Raw genomic sequence first — 21608 nt, 5'->3', positions numbered from 1 at the left:
CCTCTTTAGACCTTGCTTAAGCTGAGCCCCTTAACAGCACGGAAATGATTCTTTTAAACCTTTCTCCTAAACAATGCATACATAAAAGTCAAACAAAGAATTAAGTTGTCTTTGAATGCTGTTAATCTCCCTTGTTTATAACAGTTACAAATATAAATTGAGGTTCTAATATTCTATTTTTTTCTATCTTAATAGGCCATTTTATATGTGACTTGAACTTGATCACTTTGGAGTGATCACCACAGGCAATTAGCATTATTCTTTTCCATTGTCAGGAATTACACTACTAATCTCAACCAGCCTCCAGGTGAATGAATCTAACTAGTGGTAAGGGGGAGGGAGGAAACAATTTTCTCTCTACCCTCCTAGACTCTTGGCCGATATCCCTTGTAATAAAGGACAGATTAACAAGAGAAAAAAAAAATTATCTATGTACAGGAGCCCCACAAAGATATAAGATTCAAAAGATGGCTATACTATGGAGGTTTATGTACCATTTATATTTTATATACCATTTATTTCCTGAGTTAAGGAAAGGGGTCTACAGCTTCAAAGAAGAGAAGGCAATTCATGGAAAAGTGAGAATAGGAGATGTTTAGTAAACAAAGGTTGCCCTGCCTTGCAGATAACTCTCTGAGATGAAAAAGTTATCTCAGGTAATAGCTCTCTTCCTGGTACAGGCCCACTTTCTAATGTAAATTTTTCATACCAAAAGGTAATTCCTACTCTGTTTTCAGAGCTTCTCATGTGTCTGGTTTTCCTTAAAATTATCAGTTCCAAATAATCCAAGCCAAAGAGGCATATTTTGGGGTGGCACATTCTGCTAGCCACAAGAGAAGTAGTGTAAAATCATAGAAATACAGTAATTCACCATTAATTCCGGAAAAATAATTCCACACACATTCCAATTGACAGTGGGTAGAAATGTTTTTCTGAAATGTTTATGTATTAGAATCAGTATAGTCACATGTATGTTTTAGATTTTATTTTTTTGACTCATTCTTTCTTTTATTGTATATAGGTACCGATTAGTGCCCTTACCGTTCAAGTCACTTGGCTAACTATTTCATATATTATATGAGTGTAGTAGAATCTTCTTTGTTTTACAGATGAGGAGACTAATAATAAGATTCCAAGTAAGTTGTTCAAAATCACCCAGAGAGGAAGTATCATAGCCAGATATCAAAGCACGTTTGTGACTCCAAGCCACACTCTCACCTACTGTAGTGACTCTCAGCCAGCCTTAAAAACCATCCCTGTAACTGGCATTGGCATATGTATGGAGGATAAGAGTTAATAAGACTAATTCCTCCCCCAAAGAGTCTTACATTTTAAACACAGAGACAGACATGTAAATAAATATAGTACCATAGGATTAGGAATGTTAGAATTGTACACAGAACAACACAAAAGGTCAGGTGAACCACACTCTACGTCTTGGGGACAATCAAAGTTCCCAAACAGCAGTACCATTTGAGCTGAGTCTAGAAATCTGGGTATGTGTCCATTATTCATATAATGGGAGTACAGCTAGGTGTAGCAGTGGAGGCAAGGATTCCATATGGAGGAAGTAAATTGAGGGCAAATATAAAAGGGCATAGGATATTAATGAATCATTGTTTTGGAAAATTATATCCACTCTATATTATCCTATTGACTAGGGTAATGGAAATTGGGTGAATACAGAAAAAACATTGTTCAGACACAATTCAACACAACTGTGATACAAGGTAGATATTTAATTCAAAAGTATTTCATTAAAATATTGAAATAGTCTGCTCTGAGCTGAGTAGATCTTCTCCTCCTCCCCCTCCTCTTTCTCCTCTTCCCTTTTTCCAATGAAAACAATCTTTTTCATTGAATAAACTCTACTTTTTGTTTTCTAAATATCCCAGCAAGAAGTTATTCGGAACTGCCTTGTTTTTGTCAGCAAATTCTTCCCTCTCACTGTCATTCTCTCCTTCATCATTGCACAAATACTAGTTCACCAGCAGCACAGTCAGGCCATCAACTTGGAAATTAAATTACCTGCCATTCTCAAGTTTTTTTCGCTACAACCCCAGACTGCCCCCTCAGTTCTCAGTAAGGCAAACCTCAACGTTAACAATGAACTGAGAGAATTTTGGACCACATTTGTCAGTTCAAGGTCACAAAGGCTTCAAAGCAAAATTCTGGGCTTTGTTCTTCAGTGCTCTCCATCCCACCTTCATTGTCATTCTCCGGATTCTCTGTTTAAGAAAAATAAATAAAAACAAGTCTTGGGAGAAGGCAGAGCAAAGAGACTTCTAGTACCGTCACTGCCCTAAGAAATAGAATTTTGCCCAGAGCTTCAGACAAACTGCAAAAAGCTGCTCCTGCACCAAAGAGCAGTTAACAGGCTAACAGACTGCTGTAAGCAAGCATATTCACCTCTAACTGTCCAGGTGGAGGGGCGTTCCTGATTTGCAGTAGGTACAATGTAAAAATGGAATGGTTCCTATATAATTATAAGTAATAGACTCATTCTGATATGTAGATTTTTCTCTTATTCACAACAGTTTTACTTTTTCTTTACAAATAAGCTGTCTTTGGCTTATTTTCATCTTTTTTTTTTTTTTTCTATAACGTGGTTAATCTGTCCTTGGGAAATTGAAAGTTGACTGCAGTTCAGTATTCCTGGAACATGGTGCATAGTGGGCAGTAATAGATCTGGTGATGGAAAGTTAAGTAGGCATCAAATCATGGATGGCCTTTGTGCCATGCTAAGTGGTTTGGCAGGGGAAAGCAAGCCATTGGAGAATTTTAAGCGGCAGAGTGACATTCTTAGATTTGCATTTTGGAAAGATCACTCTAGTGTTTCCTCAGCAATGATAGTCAGGGGAGTGAGAAATAATGGGGTCCTGAGCTAAGCAGTTTTAGTGGGAATGGAGGGAAAATAAAACATTCCTGAGAATATAAAGTGAAGAATTAAGTGGGCTTGCTCAGATCAGAAAGGCACCTGGGAAACGCCATGGTGGTGATAGGGGGAAAAAAAGATGACTATCTGGTTTTTACCTCTGATGACTGCGTTGGGGACCATTTACTGTCAGAAGCTGTCTTAGTTCAGGCTGCTATAACAAAAATACCATAGGTTGGGTGGCTTAAATAGCAAACATTTATTTCTCAATGTTCTGGAGGCTGGGAAGTCCGAGATCAAGGAGACAGCAGATTCAGTGTCTGATGAGAATATGCTTCTTGGTTGACAGCCAGCCAGCTGGTCTTACTGTCTCACAGCAGAAGGGATAAAGAGCTCTCAGGTGTGTGCCTTCTGTAAGGGCACTAATTCCATTCATGAGGGCTCCACCCTTACAACCTAATCACCCCCCTAGGCACCACACCTTGGGAGTAAGATTTCAACATATGAATTTAGCAGGGGACACAAAAATTCATAACAGAAATCTATTGGGAAAGAAGCATACATAGAAAAAATAAAATGGATTTTATTTTGGTCATGTAAAGTTTGTAGTGACTTCATTATAGTCAGGTAGAAATTCCTACGATGTAGTAGGATACATGTACTGAAGATTAAGAGGATAGTTAGGGATATGAGAGAGATTTTGGAGCTATTAGGGTGAAATTTAGTTATTGAAGTCACAAGTGAGAATTTTCCCCTACCCAAATTCCTAGGCAGTAGATACAATCTCAACTCTTTGGGCTATTTCTTTTGATGTTTGTTGCTGTATTTATGGATTATTTTTAAAAGTTATAGATTTTGTTTATTGACAGGTGTTTTAACACATCACATCTCATTTATGATGAGGCAATCATATGTGCTTATGTTCAAAGCCTAGCAAAGGCCTTGGAACTTAGTAGGTCGCAGTAAATTTATTTCCTTTCTTAATTTCTCTCTCTGTCTGTCTGTCTCTTTCTCTTTTGAGTAAAGAGTTTGGAGACTGTATGGTAGAATCAATTTATATTTATGATATTTATATGAATTCTTTTTTATAGCTCATAAATTTCTTCTATATCCCTATTAGTAAATGTATTCATTTGCTAGGGCTGCCATAACAAAGTCCCACAGACTGGGTGCCTTAACAGAAATTGTTCTCACTGTTCTGGAGTCTTGAAGTCTGAAATCAAGGTGTGGACATGGTTGATTTCTTCTGAGGCCTCTCTCCGTGGCCTGTAGATGGCTATCTTCTCCTTCCTGGGTCTTCCATCTGTGTGTGTCTTTGTCCTAATTTTCTTTTTATAAGGACATCAGTCATATTGGATTAGGACCCACACTAGTAACCTAATTTTAACTTAATTACCTCTTTGAAGACCTTATGTTCAAATACAGCCCCAGTCTGAGGTACTGACAGTTAGAACTTTAACACATGAATTTTTCACAGTTCAGCCTGTAATAGTGAAATAGAGAAATTCATAATTACTTACATACAACTTAAGCAAGCAATTTTTGAAATCTGGTAATTTCTGAAGATTCTAGTATATTTGTATGAATAACAGCATGAGAAAAAAAGTGAGAGAAACAAATGTGATTCTAAATAATAATTACACAGTCAAAACCAAAGTTCTTTATGTTAGAGGGACCTTCAAAAAGGATATTTAAAAAGAGAAATTTTTAAAAGATAATATCAAGAGGAAATTGGAGAGATGGCTTTATTTAAATGTTTTCTAAGTGATGAATTATTATGGGAGATATTTTTAGGGATATTATTTCCCCAGTCATTTCACAGTATTTAGGTAATTTCTACATCATGCTCAGTTCAAAAGAATGCAAAGCACTGTGAAGCATACGAAGAAGTACAAGACAGCATCCTTGTTTTCAGGAGTTTTCATCTCTGGATAAGGAGTCAAAATTAGTACAAGTGAAAAGAAAAGAAAAAGCAATGATTTAATATGAAACCATATGATTCTGTCTGTAGAGGCTTTAGAATCAGTGAGAAGGAAGAGTCAATGTGGGATGTGCTAGTTTGAAGTATTTCACTGAGGGTGGGGTTAGACTTGTGCAATGAAGGGTGAGTAGAATGGAGTTATATGCAGACAAAGGTAGGGAAACTAACTAAAAAATGAAACTGTGCCTGTTTTCTTTATAGGACTAATGGCAGTCTTCAGTTATTTCTTATCTTTTTTTTATTGTGGTAAGAACACTTGCCAAGAGATCTATCCTCTTAACAGATTTTTAAGTGCACTATACAGTATCATTAGTGGTAGGCACAATGTTGTACAGCAGATCTCTAGAACTTATTCATTTTCTATAACTGAAACTTTATACCTGCTGGACAGCAACTCCCCCATTTTCCCCCCTCCCTCAGGCCCTGGCAACCACTATTCTACTCTCTGTTACTATGAGTTTGACTATTTTAGATACCTCATGTGAGTGGAATCATACAATAGTTATCCTTCTGCAACTGGCTAATCTTACCATCATTTCCTCAAGGTTCATCCATGTTGTTGCATACGGCAAAATTCCCTTTTTGTAGAAGACTTTATTTTGTTAGAGCAGTTTTAGGTTCACAGCAAAATTGACACAAAAATACAGAGATTTCCTACATTCCCCTATCCCTACACATGTGTAGCCTTGCCTGTTATCAGCATCCCCCACCAGAATATTTTCCTCTTTTTTAAGGCTGAATGATATTCCATTGTATATACATACCACATTTTATTGATCCATTCATCTTTTGATGGACATTTAGGTTGTTTCCATACCTTTGCTATTATGAATAATGCTGCAGTGAACATTGGAGTGTTAATATCTCTTCAAGATTTTGACTTCAATTATTTTGTACATATACCCAAAACTGGAATTGCTAGGTCATATTGTAGTCTATTTTTAATTTTTTGAGTAATCTCCATACTATTTTCAATAATGGCTGTGCCATTTTACATTCCTAGCAACAGTGTACAAGAGTTTCAATTTCTCCACATCCTTGCATCCTTGCCAGCATTGTTATGTTTTTCGTTTTGTTTGTTTTTTGGGTTTTTTTTATGATAGCCAGGTGTGAGGTGATATCTCATTGTGGTTTTGATTTGCATTTCTCTGATGATTAATGATGTTCAGCTTCTTTTTATATACCTGTTTCATATACCTGTTGGCTGTTTGCATGTCTTCTTTGGAGAAATGATTATTTAAGTCCTTTGCCCAATTTCAATCAAGTTATTTATTTATTTGCTGTTGATTTATAGGAATTTTAATGATGTCTTTTCTATTTGTTTATTTCTTGTCTGTCTCCCTCACTAGAGCATAGGCTCTATAAAGAAAGAGAACTTATTCTTTCAACAATACCACACTGTCTCAATTACTGTAGCTTTATAATAAGTCTCAAAGTTTGGTATTGTCAGTCTTCTAACTTTGTTCTCCATCATTTTTTTTTTTTTTTTGAGAAAATATCTGCCAAATACCTAAGTCTGAATAGCCATAGATTGTCAGACATTCTTTCAAGGATAAAATGATATTCTGTGAAAAATGTAGCACATTCTTCCTGCAGTTCAAGCCATCTCATAAGTACATTTGTTCCACACAGTCATACTTCACTATGCACCAGAAGTGCTTTCTGCACACTCTTGATTTTGTCACTCAGAATATTAAAAAGGCCTGGACTGAAGAGTCAAGCTTTAACAAAACTGATACTTTTTACTGGTCAATTAAGGACATTTTTAAGTAAAACTGGAATTTTTCTTCTTTTTTTTTTTCTGTGACTGCATGGAAGTGAAGAATCCAATGATTCCAAGTACAGCTTTTGGACTTTTTAGACTGATATTTTATTTCTTTCCTTTTCTATCGTATTTTCTGTTTGTCTTTTTCTTCTTTATTATGGAAGATTTCCTCAACCACATTTTCTAGCCATTCTATTAAAAATATTTTTATTTAGACATACTTTTTAATCTCTGAGTCCTGTTTTATTCTCTAAATATTACTTTTTTAAATGATCTTTAACTTTTCTAGAATGAGATATGTACTTGAATATATGATGATTTAAAAGATATTTTATGAATTATTCATTTTGCATCTCTATGTTTTATCTTAGTGTTTACTTTCCACTCTGCTAGTTTTCCTCATTGAACTGAATATCCTGGTTTCCCATGACATTTAAGAAAGGACTGGGTGATCTATCCTGGGTTTCCTCTATCTTTATGAAAATAAAACTCTTTTCACTTGGTATCTTCCTTGCAGGGGGATCTCTTCCTGGGAGCTCTGCATAGCTTTGAACACATACTGCATTACATTTAGAGATTTAACACATGAAGCTTTCTCCTGAAGGCACAGATAGGTGCATGGCATGAAGATGTCTTATAGGAGGGAGTTTGCAGGTTTTGCTTTAGAAGGTCAGGATTTGGGTTCCCCAAAGGTCAGAATAAAAAGAACCTTATTGCAGGGCACCAGCCTTAATATCCCCAATTTTTCACTGACTATCTTAAAAAAGAGCTTTGCTTATGTATTTATTTGAGACTTTCTATCAGCCATTAGCCATCTGTAAACTTAGGGCAAAGGGTGGGGGACATTGTGGTGGTAGGTAGTATTACATATAAAAATATCTTGACTTAATCACCCTATTTTTAACCTTTCTTTGCACTTCACTCTGTTATTTCCAAGCTAAAATCAAGGTCATCTAGAGTTCTGTGGAAAGGGATGTCTTCCATTCCTCTGTAGCCTTTTTAAAATCACATTCTAGGTTGCAACTTTATCTGCCTATTTCCCCATTTTCCTGTTTCCATACACTGACCATCTTGTACACTTTGTTTATATGCCTGTCATTCTCTTGTTTATTATGTGGATTCACTATGGGTTTATTCTGTTTTATGTTTCCATATTTCTATTCAAGTGGGTTAGTAGAAGAAACGGAAGTGGAAACACATGTGCTCAGTCCACTATACTGTGCTATACACCTTTCAAAAGAGTCTCTTACAAAGTCTCTGCCCTTTTTCTTCACAGGGAACTTCTCTGTTCCTAAAAATAAATTTGTGAGTGTAAATAAAAACATAAATGAATGAGCTACTCAACTTCACCATCATAATCTAAGTTCCATATCTATATGTCAAGAGAAAGAAGACTAAACTCTATCCATCTGTGGAAGCAGACAGTGTAGAAATGAGATTTATGCCATGGACTCTAAAATCAGTGCTTGATTCATATCCTGGAGCCACTATTCATTCTGTGATCCAGGAAAAACCACCTAACCTCTCTTTGCTTCAGTGTTCTTAACTGTAAGATGGTTTAATAATAGTAGTACTTACCTTATAGAATTGTGAAGATTAAATGAATTAATCTGTAGTGTTTAGAACTGTGCATTGCACAAAATTAGATTTAGAAAGGGATGGTTATTATTAATGTGTATCTTCTAGGTTGAAATTGATGTGATCTCAGTTGTCATTAAGTTAGATGCTTGTTGAAAAGTCTAAATTGTTCAAAACCTTTAAAATTATGATTTTTATTTAAAATTATTTCATTACCTTAAATTTTTTAATGCACTCAGCATGGAGACTTTGAAAGAACACTAGTTTTGGAGACAGGCCATATATGTATATTTGATTAAAATAATCTCTTTGAATCTCAGAATCTTCATCTATGAAATGAAAAATGATAGTAGTATCCTTATAACTTTGCTATGACAGTCTGACATAATACAATAATAAATGTAAATTTTTACTAGAATTCTGGCTACCAGACTATTTTTTATCTGTGGCACATTTCAAAGTCTCTGCTACCAAATGAACACTCAATACAAGTTAATAGTGCACATTTATAAAATATTGGAGAAAGAAGCATAAACTATACAAAATATGTTACTATAACTGTGAAGAATCCAGTAATGGAGAGTGCAAATGATTAAAAGCTTACACACTTTAAACAAAACTTAGAGAACAGTCCTTTTTATAGTTGTTCAGATATTGTGTTGGATTTTGCTGTTCGTTTAGAGATATAGCACAGTACTACTATGATCATGGTTCAGATTGTAAATAATAAAATCTGTATTCCATATTATTTTGAAATATACTTTTATTTATATCATGTGTTTTTTAAGAAAAAGAAAAGTTAAGTCAAGTATCTCTAATTGGAGAAAGAGAAGGAAAATTTAAACAATAGAATGTACTATGGTTTATATTTTTAAAAGTAAAAATAGAGAGGGCAGAGAGCAGAAGCAAGAAGAACTACAATCCTGCAGCCTGTGGAACAAAAACCACGTTCACAGAAAGACAGACAAGATGAAAAGGCAGAGGGCTATGTACCAGATGAAGGAACAAGATAAAACCCCAGGAAAACAACTAAATGAAGTGGAGATAGGCAACCTTCCAGAAAAAGAATTCAGAATAATGATAGTGAAGATGATCCAGGACCTCGGAAAAAGAATGGAGGCAAAGATCAAGAAGATGCAAGAAACGTTTAACAAAGACCTAGAAGAATTAAAGAACAAACAGAGATGAATAATACAATAACTGAAATGAAAACTACACTAGAAGGAATCCATAGCAGAATAACTGAGGCAGAAGAACGGATAAGTGACCTGCAAGACAGAATGGTGGAATTCACTGCTGCGGAACAGAATAAAGAAAAAAGAATGAAAAGAAATGAAGACAGCCTAAGAGGATCTCATTCAGATTCGATGGAGAAATCAAGAGCTGTACAGAGAAGCAAAAGCTAAGAGAATTCAGCACCACCAAACCAGCTCTACAACAAATGCTAAATGAACTTCCCTAAGTGGGAAACACAAGAGAAGAAAAGGACCTACAAAAACAAACCCAAAACAATTAAGAAGATGGTCATAGGAACATACACATCGATAATTACCTTAAACGTGAATGGATTAAATGCTCCAACCAAAAGACACAGGCTTTCTAAGTGGATACAAAAACAAGACCCATCTATATGCTGTCTACAAGAGACCCACTTCAGACCTAGGGACACATACAGACTGAAAGTGAGGGGATGGAAAAAGATAGTCCATGCAAATGGAAATCAAATGAAAACCGGAGTAACAATACTCATATAAGGTAAAACAGACTTTAAAATAAAGAATGTTATAAGAAGACAAGGAAGGACACTACATAATGATCAAGGGATCAATCCAAGAAGAAGATATAACAATTATAAATATATATGCACCCAACATAGGAGCACCTCAATACATAAGGCAAGGCAGGTGCTAACAGCTATGAAAGAGGAAATCGACAGTAACACAGTAATAGTGGGGGACTTTAACACCTCACTTACACCAATGGACAGATCATCCAAAATGAAAATAAATAAGGAAACAGAAGCTTTAAATGACACAATAGACCAGATAGATTTAATTCATATTTATAGGACATTCCATCCAAAAACAGCAGATTACACTTTCTTCTCAAGTGTGCATGGAACATTCTCCAGGATAGATCACATCTTGGGTCACAAATGCAGCCTCAGTAAATTTAAGAAAATTGAAATCATATCAAGCATCTTTTCTGAACACAATGCTATGAGATTAGAAATAAATTACAGGGAAAAAAAGGTAAAAAACACAAACATATGGAGGCTAAACAATACGTTACTAAATAACCAAGAGATCATTGAAGAAATCAAAGAGGAAATCAAAAAATATCTAGAGACAAATGACAATGGAAACATGACAATCCAAAACCTATGGGATGCAGCAAAAGCAGTTCTAAGAGGGAAGTTTATAGCTATACAAGCCTACCTCAAGAAAGAAGAAAAATCTCAAGTAAAGAATCTAACCTTACACCTAAAGGAACTAGAGAAAGAAGAACAAACAAAACCCAAGGTTAGCAGAAGGAAAGAAATCATAGGGATCAGAGCAGAAGTAAATGAAATAGAAACAAAGAAAACAAGAGCAAAGATCAATAAAACTAAAAGCTGGTTCTTTGAGAAGATAAACAAAATTGATAAACCATTAGCCAGACTCATCAAGAAAAAGAGGGAGAGGACTCAAATCAATTAAATTAGGAATGAAAAAGGAGAAGTTACAACAGACACGGCAGAAATACAAAGCATCCTAAGAGACTACTACAATCAACTCTATGCCAATAAAATGGACAACCTGGAAGAAATGGACAAATTCTTAGAAAGGTATAACCTTCCAAGACTGAACCAGAAAGAAATAGAAAATATGAACAGACCAATAACAAGTAATGAAATTGAAACTGTGATTAAAAATCTTCCAACAAACAAAAGTCCAGGACCAGATGACTTCACAGGTGAATTCTATCAAACATTTAGAAAAGAGCTAACACCCATCCTTCTCAAACTCTTCCAAAAAATTGCAGAGGAAGGAACACTCCCAAACTCATTCTATGAGGCCACCATCACCCTGATACCAAAACCAGACAAAGATACTACAAAAAAAGGAAATCACAGACCAATATCACTGATGAATATAGATGCAAAAATCCTCCACAAAATACTAGCAAACAGAATCCAACAACACATTAAAAGGATCATACACCATGATCGAGTGGGATTTATCACAGGGATGCAAGGATTCTTCAATATACGCAAATCAATCAATGTGATACACCATATTAACAAATTGAAGAATAAAAACCATATGATCATCTCAATAGATGCAGAAAAAGCTTTTGACAAAATTCAACACCCATTTATGATAAAAACTCTCCAGAAAGTGGGCATAGAGGGAACCTACCTCAACATAATAAAACCATATATGACAAACCCACAGCAAACATCATTCTCAATGGTGAAAAACTGAAAGCATTTCCTCTAAGATCAGGAACAAGACAAGGATGTCCACTCTTCCCACTATTATTCACCATAGTTTTGGAAGTCCTAGCCACAGCAGTCAGAGAAGAAAAAGAAATAAAAGGAATCCAAATTGGAAAAGAAGAAGTAAAACTGTCACTGTTTGCAGATGACATGACACTATACATAGAGAATCCGAAAAAAGCTACCAGAAAACTACTAGAGCTAATCAATGAATTTGGTAAAGTTGCAGGATACAAAATTAATCCACAGAAATCTCTTGCATTCTTATACAGTAATGATGAAAAATCTGAAAGAGAAATTAAGGAAACACTCCCATTTACCATTGCAACCAAAAGAATAAAATACCTAGGAATAAACCTACCTAGGGAGACAAAAAACCTGTATGCAGAAAACTATAAGACACTGATGAAAGAAATTAAAGATGATACCAACAGATGGAGAGATATACCATGTTCTTGGATTGGAAGAATCAATATTGTGAAAATGACTATACTACCCAAAGCAATCTACAGATTCAATGCAATCTCTATCAAATTACCAGTGGCATTTTTTACAGAACTAGAACAAAAAATCTTAAAATTTGTATGGAGACACGAAAGACCCTGAATAGCCAAAGCAGTCTTGAGGGAAAAAAACGGAGCTGGAAGAATCAGACTCCCTGACTTCAGACTATACTACAAAGCTCTAGTAATCAAGACAATATAGTACTGGCTCTAAAACAGAAACATAGATCAATGGAACAAGATAGAAAGCCCAGAGATAAACCCACACACCTATGGTCAACTAATCTACGACAAAGGAGGCAAGGATATAAAATGGAGAAAAGACAGTCTCTTCAACAAGTGGTGCTGGGAAAACTGGACAGCTACATGTAAAAGAATGAAATTAGAACACTCCCTAACACCAGACACAAAAATAAACTCAAAATGGATTAGAGACCTAAATATAAGACCAGACACTATAAAACTCTTAGAGGAAAACATAGGCAGAACACTCTTTGACATAAATCACAGCAAGATCTTTTTTGATCCACGTCCTAGAGTAATGGAAATAAAAACAAAAATTAACAAATGGGACCTAATGAAACTTCAGAGCTTTTGCACAGCAAAGGAAACCATAAACAAAACGAAAAGACAACCCTCAGAATGGGAGAAAATATTTGCAAACGAATCAACGGACAAAGGATTAATCTCCAAAATATATAAACAGCTCATGCAGCTCAATATTAAAAAAACAAACAACTGAATCCAAAAATGGGCAGAAGACCTAAATAGACATTTCTCCAAAGAAGACATACAGATGGCCAAGAAACACATGAAAAGCTGCTCAACATCACTAATTATTAGAGAAACGCAAATCAAAACTACAATGAGGTATCACCTCACACCAGTTAGAATGGGCATCATCAGAAAATCTGCAAACAACAAATGCTGGAGAGGGTGTGGAGAAAAGGGAACCCTCTTGCACTGTTGGTGGGAATGTAAATTGATACAGCCACTATGGAGAACAGTGTGGAGGTTCCTTAAAAAACTAAAAATAGAATTACCATATGATCCAGAAAGCCCACTACTGGGCATATACCCAGAGAAAACCATAATTCAAAAAGACACAGGCACCCCAGTGTTCATTGCAGCACTATTTACAATAGCCAGGTCATGGAAGCAACCTAAATGCCCATCGACAGACGAATGGATGAAGAAGATGTGGTACACATATATAATGGAATATTACTCAGCCATAAAAAGGAACGAAATTTGGGTCATTTGTTGAGACGTTGATGGATCTAGAGACTGTCATACAGAGTGAAGTAAGTCAGAAAGAGGTAAACAAATATCGTATTTTAACGCATGTATGTGGAACCTAGAAAAATGGTACAGATGAACCGGTTTGCAGGACAGAAGTTGAGACAGATATAGAGAACAAACTTATGGACACCAAGGGGGGAAAGCCGCTGGGGGGTGGGGATGGTGGTGTGATGAATTGGGCGATTGGGATTGACATTATACACTGATGTGTATAAAATTGATGACTAATAAGGACCTGCTGTATAAAAAAATAAATAAAATTAAATTTAAAAATTAAAAAAAAAAAAAAGTAAAAATGATTTTGCTGTTTCCCATAGAAACAGGGTTTGGGAATTTAACAAAAGAAATCAGAAAGCACTAGAGTTTAATAGTTCTTTATTATTATTTAATAAGATGATTATGTTTTTCATTAAAAAAATCTTTTCATTTTTATAGATAAGAAACTGTGGTGGGCAGACCAAAACTTAGCTCAGCTGGGAACCTGCAGCAAAAGAGATGGAAGAAACCCCACTGTTCTAAGAAATAAGACTTCTGGGGTCGTTCATATGAAAGTGTATGATAAAGAAGCACAGCGAGGTAAGTCACACGGTAATGCATTTGTGCCGCCTTTTGAATATATAATGTTCTCTTTTTTCATATTATTTTCTCAAATCAAAAATTGAAGTTCCCTATTTTTCTTCTAGTGAAAAAAAAAGGGGGGTGGCAAATGCTGCTTAATACTGTAGAAGGAATGCCTTTAGCATAAGGTATATAATGAGCTTTCAAAACATTAGCAAAGCTGCCCAAGGAATCTTAATTTGTCAGGTCTTCAAAGAGGTCTTATTCAGTTCTTGATTTAAAAGTATAAGAATAAGAAAAAAATCCCAGTAAAATATATTCAATGTATAATTATGCCCAGAAACAGAATGAACTAGGGGACTTCAAATGGACTATGTTGATACAAGAAGTTCATAACCAAAAGCACTACATTGTTTGGCTCTAAGCATTTTGCTTTTTTGTTTTTGCTTGTCCAAATGGTGTGCAGTGAAATGGAGTGAGAGAACTAAGAGATAGATGGTTTACATAGGTGGACTTGTCACATTGCCCAAATGGCAATTAGATTAGAGATGCCAGCCAGTACAGCCCTACACCTGCTAGTCTTTTCTTAGTTTTTGGTTCATGATCCATGACATTAGCAGAACTCCCTTCCTAGAAAAAATATTCTTCTGTATTCTACTATCTTACTTAAATCTCTGCCATGAAATCCTTTTCTTCATATATTTTTCTGCTTAGGAAAAAAATATCAAGAAAACTTAAAACGATTTTTATCTAAAGGATTTGGGCATGTAGATCAAAGCAAATAAGAGTAGAGATAAGAATAGTGAACCAAAGGGATCACTAATTCTGAAGACAGGTGACGGCAATCAAGCAGGCAGAATTTATTGGAGATACCAATTGAGAGCCATTCCTGCACAGCTGCAGACAAAGTGGAGACCAGATTCATGGTTACCTTTTCTGAAAAAAGCATGGGTCAAATTTTGGTCTGGAATCCTTTCTTACCAGGAGCAGCAGGAAATATTTCTTTTTCAGGAAAAAAAATATTTTTAAGAGAAAAGAATTGCTTTGTAAAACCATCTGAACTGATTACTGGGATCCGTTCATGGTTGAGAAGACATTGACACCCAAATTCTTAGGCATAAAATCTGTATTTATTCTCTGATATATATTTTTTTGGTCATTGTCTATAATAATGAACAGGAGTGTTTTCACTAGGAATTATTTAACAGAAAATTTTCTGTATCAAAATAAATAATTTTACTGGCATTCAAGTCATGGAAAATAGATTATTTAACTGGGAATAAAATACTGGCACTCAATAAATAAAATATCATGGCATTTTTGTGGATTTCAATACAATCTGTTTGTTAAGTATAAAAACTTACAGTACTATGATAAACTTTAGTTCATAGTCTATACTGAATGAGATTATATCTGAAAACACACATTATAAAATACAAATTAGAGAGAGATTATATTTCCAAACATTTTTTAAAAATCTATATTTATTCCTTCAAAATGTGAACAAACACATACTTTGAAATTGTAAATTAATATAATACATTGAATTTCTGTAGGTACAGTTCCAATAGTTTCTTGGAAGAAAAATTCATTGTATTGTGCTTGTCTCACATTGTTCATTTTAACAAGATCCCCCTCATCTTTTAAGGATTTGATTCTATAGGTAGAGTTGTAGCTTCTATGCACTGTGAAAGTATTACCAAACTGACAGGGCCCTCTAGCACTTAGAAATTTATGGTATAATATGACTAAGCTTAAAATGCAGTGAAAATACTGTTTTTACTGGAAGAATATGTTGATAAAAGCATCTGTATTAAAGACAGTCCCATTAACAGAATCACAGCAGGTAGCTTAAAAGCTTCATTAGTATGAAATATGAGCAATTTAGGACTATTTAAGGTGTTAACATTACTACCACTTTGGATTTCAAAGTACAATTAGCTGCTTCATTTATCATTTTTGACACAGATCACTGGAGAGCTGAGACTTCTCGTTAGTCAAGTGGACTTTCTATTTCCACTAGAGAATTTAGGAATGAGGTTTGACCATCAATATCATTACAAAACATTAAGCCAAACCAGTATTTCTAACCTGCTAGATATTCACTACCTAAATTATTACTTTAAAAATCTCTCTATATTTTTCCTACCTCAAATCTATATTTAATAGGCAAAGATACTTATTAAAATAATGATGTGGGGTTTTTTTTTGCCTTTTCTCTTTCACCATCATTTTCCCTTAGAGACTAAACAAATGATACATGGATTGTGTTATTGTTGTACATTAACATAGTTAATTTTATTATTTATAAAAAATAATTATTACTATTGTGTTTAAAAATGCACAGTCCCAGGGTCTCCTTTTTCTTCTTTTTTCACATATTTTGGATATTATCAAGGTTATATAATGCCTCATTTTCTCTTGTTTTTATAAATCAACTCTAATCCATTTTTCTTTACTTCTTCAATTCACTTGTTTCCCCTACTCTCTGTTTGGTGTGTTTTCAAACTTTATAGACAAGTATCACTTGTCAATCTCTTCCCAGCTTTCCAGTCTTCAGTGGTAGTTGAAGTAAATTTATATCCAAATGCGTATCTCTATAGATTGGCATTGCACTAATGTACATTCACATGCTTTCTATAAAGTGAAATATGTACATGGTCAGTAATGGAATTACTGTAGATCCATAAATACAATTGTCTCATTATTAAAATAATCATAGAGCTGAAAATTCATCTTAGTATTATAAGTCAGCTTGGAAAAAAGGGAATAAATCAATGAATCTCCATTAGTTTATATATGAGATAAAGGTAATCATTTCAGAAGTTCAGGGCAACTCAAATCCTAGTATGTGGACCTACATAAGAGCAACTGCCAGGTATAAGAAATGAGCAGAGAATGTGGTAGACCTCCTGTTGAGAAATCTCCCCAGTTGAGACTATTTCACACTTCAAAAATGACAGAACTTGTGACAGGTTTGATTGAACAATTAAATCCCATCAGACTATCTTGAATTCAGGAGATTAGAAATAATGAGCTGTATTGGTATTTTGAATTTTCCATAGAGCACTATTGATATATAGCTTTCATAATGCTTTGTAATTCTCAGTGGATTTAGTGTACTTCATATCAGAGTTTGAACATCCAGTAAATGGCATTGCATGTCCTAGAATAATAAAAATGTTGTAAAACTGGGATATTTAATGAACTTGATGGATAAGATTGTAAATTACTTAACTTTATGTTACCAGCTTTAATTAGCACATTGGGCCTAGTAAATTTAATGGACCATCTTTATAGAATTCTGACCTGTGATTACCTAATATTTGTCATTGCTACCTCACAGGAATAAGGAAAATTAATATGCCAGTTAATTAGATAACTCTTATGGGTGTGTTTTAAATCTATTTTGGAAGAATTATGTTCCTTGGAATGGCAAATTTTAGTTCCTTGCTTTTAAAAAATCAATTATACATATATGTATATATGTACCTCCTTACTTTCAATGGTATAATCGTTGAGTCAGTAATATAAATTAACAACTATTTATTTGATACATTTGGATAAAGTATTCTTGAAAAGGAAGTAACTGTAGAGTTGAAGTGAAATTTAGAAGTCAGAAAAGAGATTTCCTTGTTTCTGTGATCTTAAAATATTACAAAGATCTATGACCATATTCATGGCACACCAATTTCCTTTTGCTCTTCTATAACTATGAATCCTCTCATGTATCTTACTTTACAAAAAAATTATTTATTTATTGTAAATGTATTTTTATTGAGATACAATTGACAGATAATGTTGGTTAAGATGTATAATGTGTTGATTTGATACTTTATATATGGCAATATGATTACCACCATAGTGCTAGCTGTTACATCACATAATTATAATTTCTTTTTTGTGGTGGGAACAATTAAGATCTAATCTCTTAGCAACTTTGAATTGTATTCAAATTGTATTCAAAGTTAAATTGATTCTATAAATTGAGTATAGTACTGTTGTCTGTAATCACTATGCAGTGCTTTTTTGGAAGGAGAAACTTCAACCATAATCTGCTACTTCAAATTATTTGAGGGAATAAAATATGATACTAACCAATATGAAACAGCTGCATTTATAAATCAATAATAGCATAAATATTTCTTCAAATTACTGATATTGAATTATACTTTCTTTAGTTTTTTTGATTTTTATGTTTCTTTTGTTTGTTTGTTTTCCTACTTTGCAGGCAGCAATTCCTGCCAACTAAATAATGGTGGATGTTCTCAGCTTTGTTTACCAACATCTGAAACTACAAGGACTTGCATGTGTACAGTGGGATATTATCTCCAAAAGAACCGCATGTCATGTCGAGGTATGAGGTTTTGAAAAATCTTAGTTCTGATGCATTTACTTCATCCATACAGATTTTAGGCAACCAAAGTCAGCTCTATCTGTGTCTATTGAGATTATCATATAATTTTTTATCCTTTATTTTGTTAGTGTGGTGTAACAGATTGATTGGTTTATGGATATTGAACCATCCTTGCATCTGTGGCAGAAATAACATTTGATCATGATGTATGATCCTTTTAATGTATTGTTAAGTCAGTTTGCTAATATTTGTTGAGGATTTTCACCTCTATGTTCATCAGTGATATTGGCCTGTTGTTTTATTTTCTTGTGGCATCTTTGTCTGGTTTTGGAATTAGGGTGATGCTGTCCCCATAGAATGAATTTGGAATTCTTCCTCTTGAATTTTTTTGGACTAGTTTGAAAAGGATCCCAAGATCCCAAAAGTGGCTGCTGCCAGCCTGTCAGTCCCCAGGGGGCTTCCCAATTGCTTCTTGCCTCTCCAGAAGGCTCTCCAAGATAGCAAGTGGATCTGACCCGGGCACCTTTCCAACTATTGTCTCTGGGCTGGGACTTGGAATATGTGAGATTTTGTGTGCACTCTTTAAGAGAGAAGCCTCTGTTTCCAATATGTCTCTCCGAAACAAGTCCAGCTGATTTTCTAAGCCCAACTTTCTGGGGGCTTGTCTTTCCAGTGCAGGATCCTCGGGCTGGGGAGCCCTGTATGGGGCTCAGACCCCTCACTCCTCAGAGAGGACCTCTGTGGTTGTGACTTCTCTCCTGTGGGTCACTGACCTGGGGGTGTGTTTGTGTCCTGACTAGACCATGTCTTTGCCCCTCCTACCCTTCTTAATATCTGTAGGTGTGGAAAACCTTTTCTGCTAATCTTCAGATTGTTCTCATAGATAGTTGCTCTGTAAGTAGTTGTAATTTTGGCATGCCCATGGGAGGAGGTGAGTTTGGGGTCTTTCTACTCTGCCATCTTGATACCCACCTCCTGCTAATGGAATGATTTTAATGTTATATATTCCTTTTGTTTTTGTTTCCTTTTAAATTTAGGTATAGAGTCATTTCTTATGTACTCTGTTCATGAAGGAATCAGGGGAATACCTCTGGAACCAAGTGACAAAATGGATGCCTTGATGCCTATATCAGGAACTTCATTTGCTGTGGGAATAGATTTCCATGCAGGTAAATAGCTTTTATTCATAATTTATGTATAATGCTTTCACTTGATTTATTAAACATGATGGAAATATAACCTTTCCATCTGTACTCTGATAGTCAAGATAAGGAATAAGAAAGCAAATCAGAAGTGAAGTTTTAAGCCTAACACAAATTGTTGTAGATATGTTTTGTCTGAAAAAAATGAAGCAGAATTTTTCTAACATATAACATTTGAATTGCAAGTACATTAAAATGCCATGATTGGCATTTGGTTGCTTCATTTTTATTTCTATCTTTTTTTATCTTTCAAATGACACTTTTACGTTAATCCAACTATAAATATTAAAAATAAAGCATTTTGATTTATTATTTACTTAAACATAATCTTATTTAGAATATTTTCCAGGATGTGGTTATCTATTCTAATACAGGTAATAGCAAATGAAATCCAAATAATGGAAACAATTATAAATGCTAAACCATTCTATATTACTTTTGAATACAGTAGCTATTATTTCAGAGTCAGATTTTACCTTATCTTCTTGTTTTAGCAAACAGTGAAAGAAAGCAGATTGGACACTATCTTTTTTTGTGGCTAACACAAATGTGTGATTGGTGGGGAGTTCCCTGGTGGTCTAGTGGTTAGGATTCAGCGCTTTCACTGCCATGGCCCAGGTTCAGTCCTTGGTTGGAGAACTGAGATTCCACAAACTGCACAGCAAGGCTAAAAAAAAAAGAATTTGTGTGATTGGGAATTGATGGTAGAAACTGTTAAATTTATTGAAGGAAATAAATTTTTGTTCTAATTGCTAAATTCAGATATAGCATAAGCATTGGGTATACTTCTTTCATTAATATTCATATTTATTATTCTACACTTGAAGGATTCAATTTATAAAAACAAATTTCTCCATCTCTCATCCAACTAAATCATATGCTTCCTGAGTTAATGTTTTGGTGTTGAAGATGTACTGCATGTTGCCAGTATATTTTTTATATATGTAAAGACAATTTTATCAAATGTTAAAAAAATAGTTCTTTGATCTATAATCTTTAAAAAAATCTTTAAGCAGCAGCACATGGGCTTCTGGTAGTAAGCCTATTATTTCCCTCGGCGCTAACAAATTTTGTTCAATCACGTGTTAATGAATTTTTGGCTACAAATTAGTGAATTACTGGGGATTTTTACAAATGGTTCAAAGATGACTTTTCTTAAGAAAATTATTTGCACCGAATATTTGGAATCACAAAGAGGCAAATTTCCTATGTTTTTTAAAATGGCTTTTTCTGAAAGGAAATATAGAACAAATATAGCATATTTTATTGAGCATTATGTAAATTTTGCCAAAATCAGTGTGATTTTTGATCAAACAAGGCTCTTTGATCCAACCTCATTTTTTGTGGAAGGCTCACTACCCTACCATGCGTAATCCACCCTGCCTCTTATTCACGTACATGTTATTCTGTAGAATTTTATTATATAGGATTTAATAGGTGCAAAACTAAGAAAAACTTGAACTTCTTGAAAAGGGTGTATTTATATATGTGTATATATTTTTACTAAGTACACACAGTCCCTTGTTTTAGCCGGTATCACATAGTTGATTCTTTTAAAGGTTCCATAATGATTTTTGAAAGTATTTGATAAATTTCCAAATACAAATATCAAATAAGCCATTTGGTCAAATGTCCTGATTAGATCATTTGTAAATCTCTTGTTCCTTAAGGGCAAACTGATTATTTGTATGAGTTGAATTCACTCTCCAAGGTTTGTATGTTGGCCCTGAAATGGTTAAGTTTCATATAATGTGCCATGAGAGCAGATAATTATATTTGCAAAGAATAGTACTCTCCCTGTTTCTAAATCCTTAGTAATTACTAATATTTTATAACAAACATATTTTGTATCAAAATAGTTTTTCCATAGAGCAATTACTACTTATTAGTTAAAACTTTGTATTCTTCATATTATACCTGCCATATTTTAAAATTACATTCCTAGAAAGGAATTATTTTTGGAAAATCAATTTCTTCTAAATGCAAAAGGATATAGGCATATGGAA

General features: G+C 34.3%; 1 protein-coding gene across 1 annotated transcript in view; it reads left to right on the top strand.

Moving 5' to 3' along the window:
* Window positions 1–21608, top strand: part of LRP1B (LDL receptor related protein 1B) — a gene marked incomplete at its 5' end in the record, with an annotated part of 1521642 nt that overhangs the window by 958771 nt on the left and 541263 nt on the right. Inside the window, 3 exons of the mRNA XM_061199746.1 lie at window positions 13921–14061; window positions 18275–18400; window positions 19438–19569. Coding sequence (XP_061055729.1) covers window positions 13921–14061; window positions 18275–18400; window positions 19438–19569 — 399 coding nt within the window. The remainder of the gene's footprint in view (window positions 1–13920; window positions 14062–18274; window positions 18401–19437; window positions 19570–21608) is intronic.

Source organism: Eubalaena glacialis, chromosome 1 (genome assembly GCF_028564815.1).
Source record: "Eubalaena glacialis isolate mEubGla1 chromosome 1, mEubGla1.1.hap2.+ XY, whole genome shotgun sequence".
Lineage (NCBI taxonomy): Eukaryota > Metazoa > Chordata > Mammalia > Artiodactyla > Balaenidae > Eubalaena > Eubalaena glacialis.
The sequence above is the reverse complement of the archived record's forward strand: the minus strand, read 5'-3'. Positions and strand labels throughout refer to the sequence as shown.